Source organism: Lepeophtheirus salmonis, chromosome 3, assembly GCF_016086655.4.
Source record: "Lepeophtheirus salmonis chromosome 3, UVic_Lsal_1.4, whole genome shotgun sequence".
Classification (NCBI taxonomy): Eukaryota; Metazoa; Arthropoda; class Copepoda; order Siphonostomatoida; family Caligidae; genus Lepeophtheirus; species Lepeophtheirus salmonis.
The window spans coordinates 46,854,268-46,863,340 of NC_052133.2; the positions used below are offsets into that span (position 1 = coordinate 46,854,268).

General features: G+C 29.4%; 1 protein-coding gene and 1 long non-coding RNA gene across 2 annotated transcripts in view; one reads left to right on the forward strand and one right to left on the reverse strand.

Moving 5' to 3' along the window:
* LOC121115384 (uncharacterized) overlaps positions 1-4,250 on the forward strand; it is a 286,411-nt gene extending 282,161 nt beyond the window's left edge. Inside the window, exons 11-12 of the mRNA XM_071887445.1 lie at positions 2,686-2,918; positions 2,976-4,250. Coding sequence (XP_071743546.1) covers positions 2,686-2,918; positions 2,976-3,556 — 814 coding nt within the window. The 3' untranslated portion in view covers positions 3,557-4,250. The remainder of the gene's footprint in view (positions 1-2,685; positions 2,919-2,975) is intronic.
* LOC139905023 (uncharacterized) lies at positions 4,189-4,428 on the reverse strand. Its single transcript, XR_011779448.1, has 2 exons — positions 4,294-4,428; positions 4,189-4,261 (listed from the first exon to the last, which is right to left on the reverse strand). It is a non-coding gene; the product is annotated as an uncharacterized lncRNA (long non-coding RNA).
* Positions 4,429-9,073: the final 4,645 nt, after the last annotated feature.

Genomic DNA, 9,073 nt, shown 5'->3' on the forward strand with positions numbered 1-9,073 from the left:
ATGTAGGTATGATTTTTTTTTAAATTTCAATATCTAATTAAAATTCCCCCTTTAAATAAAATACATTTATAAAATTGGAAAAATGTGTGAAAGTTATTACATTTGACTAATACCTATCAGTTAGATGAGGGGCCTTGGACTCGAGACTTGTGATCCAACTCGGACTTGAGTCTATATTTTGAAAAATCGACTTGATCACACAATCTAAGACTCCAAATTTAACTTGGTTTCGAAAGCTGAGACTAGTGACTCGACTCACAAGCTATTTTATACTAAACACTGGAAAAGCCTAAACACTGGGGTTTTTCATTTTCCCGAAATTTATATTTAACTAAGATCTTGTGAACACACATGTTTTAATTATGGGATCTGTTAGAAAATAACCATATCTAAATAGAAAAAGTTATTATTTATAAATCAAAAATAACAGGTTCATTTTCACTTCCATATATATTGATAGTTCATAACTCAAAAAGTATACTTCTTTTTAGGGTTAAATCAGTTGGTATAACATAAATAAATCGTATAAAAGATATAAAAATATTAAATTAAATTATCTCTCGTAGAAAATTTCAACTTTTACACAACCAATACATAAAAAATATTAAAGTATTTATTTTATTCAGTCATTTATTCTATAATGATCGATCGACAAAAGAAAATATTAATTTATCTTTCAATTACCAACACGTATTTAAAGTTATGAATAAGATTAATTCAACAAAATTCGATGACTATGTTTTAATAAATGGAATTTGAAAAGTTTTTTATTAGATACTAAATATCCAATTAATTGGATATGAAGAACTTGTGTCCAGAAAAAGAGGATATTCTTATGTTCTTCTTAAAAAAATCAATTAATTATAAATTCTTATTTGTACTCATTTATATATATTTTTTCTATAAACAAAAAGTTACTTCCAATCCATTTTTGTTTTTTATCCACCCTCCCTAAAATACATTCTTGAATGAATTTGCTGAATCATCAATAAAACCATTAATATTTTTCTGAATTAATATTTCTATGGTCGTGCATACACAATACTAAGAAAGCCCTTCTTTATAAAGTATTAGTGAATAATCTGATTATATGTTCATATTAAAACTGTACATAACATGCTTAATATACTATTTCAATGAATATGTGATATTCCAACATTAAGCAGATCTCTGGAGCAAAAGTATAGAAAAATCATAATACATTTTTGACCAAAATATTATAGACATAGTGGAACAATTTCATTTTCTGAAACTGATCTTATTTACAAAAATAGTACTCATTTTTCAGTGAGGTTAATTTTTACAATAATTGAATAGTTGTTTTCGTATAATTTTATTGGGAAAAAACACACTTTATAACATAGCACATAGCTTGAAAAGTCCCGAGCTTAACGAAGAAAAAAAACATTTTTTTGGTATTAAAAAAAACCGTTTTTTATTGTTATTAATTTTTATTATTCACTTTATGAAGCAAAGTCTCCATAACATTTTTTCAAACCATTGCTTAGCTTAAAAGTATTTTTTTCCCTTAATGAAGCAGTCCGGTTTAGTAATATAACTCGCAAACTAAAGAACAGATTGTAATATAGCTTTTACAACTGTCTTTATAAAATTGTAACTAACTAAAAATGAGATTAATTTAAAAAATAAAGCCATCTATGTGTAAATCCCTGTATTTTTCACTCCATCTATTGTATATCGGTTATGAAGGTATTTTTTTTTCCTTTAGCAATACAAATAAAAAAATAAAAATCGTATTATGGGTAAAATCTAATAAATCATATTATACTTTTTTTTTAAATTAATACTGGTCTCTATGTATATATATATAAAATTATTAAGACACCAATTTAAACATATTATATCTTTATAAATAAACGTTGAGTAAACTGGCCCAAACTAAGTAAAGTGTTAAACTCACAAGAATGTACTTACATAATTTAACAAATAAGAGACGCTTAAAAGAGAAGAAAAATAATTATCCAAACCGAGTTTCTTACAAACTCGCTCATAAACAATATTTAAGGGAGTCTTTTCAAATAAAAATTATTTTCACATACTTTATACGATCGGAAAAGAACCTGATATTCCACTGAACCAAGTATACATACAAGAGTAACTGGTAGAGAGCACCATCTAGATATTCCAGCATAAATTCTGGATATTAATTGTGTTATAATATTCTTTACTTTGTACAACGTAAAACTTTTCAGTTTGATGATCATGCTTCAGTTTGTTCTTTGAGATTTGATTTGAAATTATTTGAGTTTTTTTATTATATACTTGTCTAATAAAAGGTGTCACTCCATGAGAATCGTTGAAAAGGTGAAAGTAAGTCTCCTCTAACAATTTAGAAGGTACACACCTTAAGGATGGGTTTTGATCTAATTGTTATTTGACTGACAACGTCCAGTCTATGAAACATCCATTTTTCTTTCGAATTTTTATAAGAATTATTCATTGTTATTTTCTAACCCTCTATCTCTGCATCATTAATATCTTTAATAGATCCTCTTATTAAGCACTAGTCACTGGTTAAAAAAACTCAATTATTTGTAATATACTTCACGATCAATTTTAAACAGACCACATATTATTTAATATTGAGTTTTTTACGGTTCGATCTTAAGTGATTTTATTTAGACAGGTTTTAAACGATATGTAACAAATATTATCCTTCTTTAGGTGTCGTAAGATGTCAAATAACCAACATCATCGTCACATGATCATAAGCGGAGAATCTGCCGCTGTAGGAACGTGCTTCGATTCGGGGAGATCCTCTGAGGATGGACATCATAAATATAGTGATTTAGCAAATACAACTACTAATGCTGTGGCAAATCAATATGGCACACTTACTTTAGTTCGACGCGATAATGAGCCATGCTATGAAACGACCACACTCTCAACTTTCAGAGGTGAGACTAAATGTATAACTCTTATTCATAGACTTAATTTCCATTTTTGATTTGCAGGAAATCGAGAGGAACACCTCAACTTGTCTCAGGACTATAGCAGTGATGAAGGGGGTGGAGGTACTCTGAATGAGGAAAAAAGTTCTAAGCATCGACAGCGCAAAAGAAAACGGATTCGTCCCAATCCAAACCCAGAAGCTCTCCTAAAAACCATCGAAAACCCACACTTTATTCCTCCTCCAACCTACCTGGAGCCAAAACAAATGATGAAGACGCAACCGCAGCAGCAAACTCGTATACTGATTCCTCTATCGGAAGAGAATCTTTCAAGAGCCACCACACGCATTCCATCTCCTCCTCACTACGTCAATCTAAGGTCCATAGTCAAGGACGTTCCTAGTTATGCAACCCTTAATCGGCGTCATGTTGATGCCGTTCCAGACATTCTCCGTTCCTCTTCTAATGAAGAATCCCGACGACAAACACGCACCCTACCACATCCTTCAAATAATAGGGAGCTTCTATCCGTTTTTTATGATTCCCCGCATCCAACAACTGAAAAACGAGTTATAATAAATGAGCTTTCAACTTTTTTAGAAACTCCAATTGAAATAATGCCAAACCAGACTCATGCTAATTAGATAATTCCTATTTTATATGCAAAATATGTTTTTACATGTCTGATTGTAATTATATAATTTGCTTCAAACGCTTATTCAAAATGTTGAATTTTATATTTACAAAAATATGTTTTCAGTTTTTAGTGACTCATTATTTAAAAAAAGACTTATATATATATAAAACTATAGATTGTTCCAAATTATCAAATCAATAACTAACATACAACTTTTAGATATGCCAATTTTATAAATATATCAGAACTCCCTTCAATCCTCCCGTATATCCTGTTCACCCAATCTTCTCTTTGAATCAATCATTTCCCTACTTTAACAAAAAAAATATTAACTATTATTAATAAACAAAGTTTAGTGCTAATATAATATATGTAAGAATTGAAATGAATTATGAGATAAAAATTATCTCCTTGCCCATATTTTTCTTTTGGGAAAAGTCAAAACCGAAAAATTGCTTAAATGGGTTGAGGGTAGGAAGCTGATAAAACTAATAAATATAGAAACGAACATAAATTTATAATCTAAAATACATTTACAGATTATTCAATTTTGTTTACATATTATACTGTACTGATTTTTATTTAATTTCTTGTTCATTTATTAAAATATACCTATTGAAAAACTGTTAAAACCAAAAAAAAGCTTTCTTTGTTTATTTATTTAGAAAAATAGCTACAATATATGAAAATATTTTGCCAGAGGACATTTTGCCTTAAACCCAATTTTTTTTGAAGATATTTTGCCTTAAAACCAATTTTTTTTGAGGATATTTTGCATAAAAGCCGTTTTTCCTCAAGTATATTTTGCCTTAACACTAGAACGACGGATGGTTACGACCTCCTCTAAAACGACCAAACTCTTAAATCAACCAAATTATAAAGAGTGTCAATGCATGTCTGCAAAGTTTACAATTGTAACACATTTAGAAAGTAGAGAAAATTCTGCCCGTGTTAGATAAGGAAACATTTTGAAGGAAGTCCAAGGTCCATCATCATTTGCAAAACGTTACATCTTGAGGAATTTTTATCACTACGTGCTGTTTACTAAATAAATACATGCACATCAATTTTTCTTTCATGTCATAGTGCTTACCGTACTGATAAGAGATTCAATTTTAAAATGCGGGCTTCTAAATCAAATCTAGAATTAAAAAATCAATTGAAATTATTCAAAAAATCACAAAAACATTTCCTTTTGTAATTTAGTATACATACTTTTAATTTTAAACGATATTCGCCTTTTTTCTAGAAGACATAATTTTGATTTGAACCATAATCTCAATTTGAGCTACATTCTTGACTAACGCTGCGCACTAGTAAACAATTTATACTTTTCTTTTTTATAAAATGTTAAGTTAAGTAGAAATAAAAATTAACTAATGAATGTTGCATGTAGATTGCAAAATGCATACTTATTTGTATTGGTAAGTTAATTAACCTATCGCCTGCAAAGTGTTAAACTTATGTCATTTTCAAGGGCAGATAACAGGGACGAGACAATACAGAAAATGGGATAAGAGAGATTTTAAGTCCCAGCGTTAGGAACTATTCAACAATAATAATATTTTTTTTAAATTAATAAATAATTTATACTGTTATGTCTATAAAATATAAAACTTTTTTTTAACTTATATTTTAGATTATGAATTCAAAAGTTTTAAACATCTTAGTTTAATGGTATTTAATTTGTTCGCAGATGCTAATAGTATCACATGTAAAAACTGAATGTAAAGTCTTATATACATAGAATATCCATTTTAATATTTTTGGGTGATAAAAACCATATCAAGTACTAGCACTAGAGTTTAAAGGGTTAAATATATACTAGGAGAGTGTGAGACATTGTCGGCCCTTTAAAAAAACAGTCTCTTCAACTCTGGAAGATTGGCAAATACTAAGTAAATCTTCAGAACCAATTAATCCTTATTTTTACTATTTCCTTGATTATAGTATTTAATATCGTTCCTTGGATGATAGCCGAAGATATGTAGGTCAGATTAATTTAGGTACCATAGATCTGGTGCAAAGAAAATGTACTATTGGTCGATTAGGGAGTTGCATCTTTTTTATGTGTGGCATTAAGCATCATCCTCTTAAATCACATATATCCTTTGAGTTTTAATTTATTTCATCTCAGCTTTTCTTTTGGTATACAAATTAACTTTGAAATTGATATCATGACTCGAATGGTTCATTACCAAGAATGTCTTACCGTTTGGCTTAAACATATTGATCTCTGATTGTGCTTGAGCTTCGATAACGATCCTTGTTGCTAACAGTCTCTTAGCTATAACTTTACACCTCCAATACCTTTCTAATGTTTACAGACTGCATGTTCATGATATGGAGATCTAAAACTTTACTGGTTGACTTTTCTGTGTGGTTGATAATTAAGGCAGGTTTTCTGTTATATTATATAGAAAAGGCTATATCTTGTTTTTACAGCCAAGATTATGTCTACAGTTCAAAAATTTAAAAAAACAAACAAAAGAAGCGGGCAAAACTTTATGAAAAAAAATACATTGGCTGAGTTACAGCTCACCAAAAAAACCAAAAAAAAACACATATTTTACCACTGTAAATTTACACATTTACTCTATCATTTGTCTAAATGTTATAATGACAAATTATTGAATATGGTTTTTCACATCCTTATAACTTGCCTTTCAGAGAGATCCCAAAATACCAATATCTAAAGTTTTTGTAGCCTCTATAGTATCAGTATAAGATAATAGTTATTAAATTCTCTGAAATAAAAATAAAATATTTTAATCAATATTTTCAGTATTAATTTTAGAACAAATATAAGCTGTTGTTGAAGTAATGAAATTTTTTTATCTTTTTATAAGTTCTATATTTAATTTCTAAAAATAGATCGTGCCTTTATCTTCAAAAGCTTGCATGAAGGTCTAATAATCATGAATTATATCAATTTTTAAAATATAAACACGCCATGATAGAAAAAATAGAAAACTTAAATATTATCAAAATAGGCTTAATATACAAGTTGAAATGAAATTAACTTTTTTTCTGTTGTTTTAGACTTATTAGTGATTGGTTATCATTTACAAAATATTTCAGATATTTATATATATATCTTATATTTTGTAATCCAAATAATTTATGAAAAAATAAACAAACAAAGAAAAACTAAATGACCCAAAGATCGGATAACAAAGTCAGTGGGTGAGTGAAAATAGCCAAGAAAAGAGGATTTTGAGCCAGTTCTGATAAATAAATGTTGGTAAACATTCTACTTTTTGTATTTTCTATCGATGAAGAGGGATTTTAGGAATATAATTGCCTAAGAGATGTAATCATGGAGCCACAAGGGAGTTCTTTGTTTTTGTTATTCAATCTGTATATAATACTTAGTATCTTGGAGATAAGTTACTCGATTTTCCTTATATTCTTATACTGTGAGGACGTTACAATGAGCATTAAAGTGATTCAGTCCTACATCAAAGATTTTACAGATATATTTTTCTATCATCCTAAGGAATGGGGTAATTTTTAGACATTCCTAGAATAGATGGAACAATGTTTCCAATTTTTCGTGGGAAAAATAACAATTTATCTTTTTTAGGATATACATGGAATTTATTTGTAGGAGAATAGGATGTTCTTAGTCTGTCCTACAAACAATTTTTGACGTGTATCAGTAAATGGAATGCTATTTATTTATATTTCAATTTCTGAAAACGGTCCAAATAACTGCTCCGTTGTTCTAGTGTAAATGAGTGTGACAACCCCCCTGGAGGCCACAGAGAGGAAGGTGCACGCTCCAGAGGGATGCAGGAAGGTCAGGAACAATGAGTTCATCAGCAAGGTAAAGGATATCATTGATTCGGATCCCACGACCCTTATGCAGCAAATTGCCGTGGATTTGGACACATCACATACACCCATCATCCAGTGTGCCAAAAACGACTTGAAGTGCCGGTCCTACATGCGTCAGACTGGAGAGGCTGAAAGAGAAGAAGTTTTACTTCGTACTGTTCTCATCTTTGGCCCTTCCTCGTCAAATTTGAACCCCATTGATTACTGAAAATGGTCCTACGTCAATAGTAACACCAACATGGCCCTTCATAATAACAAGGACAGCCTGATTGCCGCTATCCACGCACATTTGCCTCTCTCCAGCCGCTGCAAGTTCAAGCGGCGTGCTCCCGTTTCTGCACTCGTATTGAGGAGGTTGGGGAGGTGGAAAGCAGTTTCACTGAATAAAGGTCTTCTTTATAATCTAATAAACATGTGTGTTTCTTAAATTTCAATACATACTAAACAATAAAGCTGTAGTTTCATTTTTTCGATGCGGCAGATATAATCGTTTCACCTTGTACTGAGTCCATTGGGCCCACTATTAATAAATGCTACGTATTTGTGTTTATGTAAACATATTGGTAAGAAATTGAGTTGAATAACTTTTTTTGGGTAACTATAGACAAAGATTTTTTGCACTAAAAATGTGCTAATTGCAATGTGCTATGAATTAATTCAATGATTAACCATGCAATGTTGCTTTAACAGTCTTATCTGCAATTCAGCGTTGAATTGAATGAGAGAAATTGCTACTATTTTACTCTGGCTGTTAGCTCCAGTGGTGTGCAATCCATTTTATTAGCTTTTAACAAATATACTTACAACAATATTTTACTTCAAAAGCGATACAACAACACTTTTAGTAAACTCTATCATCTCTTTCTTTAAAAAAATTGTTATATATCCTTAAAATGTAAGATTTTTTATACTTTCTAAGGCAGATAACACAGTTTAGCTCTGAATTAAATATATTTTACCAACAAAAATGCCTTTCATTAATTTGGAATTTATTACAGACATATATACTTAAAAAACTTATAATTTAGTTACTAGATTATATTAGTGAAAATAGCAAAAATTTGAATATCCATTTTTTAATATTTGCAAAGATATAGTCACCCAGATAGCATATTTTTCATTTGAGTCAAAGATTTTTAGAATATTGTTAATGGACTATTGGTCAGCAAAATTTTTGCTTGTACAATTTTTTTGAATGATAATTTAGTCAAATTACAATTTAGGACATCTAGCCAAAAATTATGTTTAATAATTTGATACTGGTATGATTCCATATTTTCATTCAGTTTAAAATGATATTATGATAAATTCAGGTGTCATTGGTATACTATTTTAGAGGCCGTCAATTGTTTTTAAAAATAAAGTGGCTAGTAATTACAAAACAACTAGGTCACCATGGATATAAATTAACATATTATACTATGTATTTAAAGTGTCACACCCGTACAGGATTCCAACTACATTTGAATAACCTGCTACTATGTTGTGTTTATGAATAAAATAAATAAATATTTTGTATAAGACCACTCATTAACTTAGTTATTAAGTGACATAAAACATATTAACTGTTTAATAGTAATTTAGTAAAGCTATTAGAAAAAGAGGAATACATATTTATTATTAATTTAATGTACTAAATTATTATTGGTAAAAAAGTTTTTTCAGAAGATTTTCCTACGGAAAT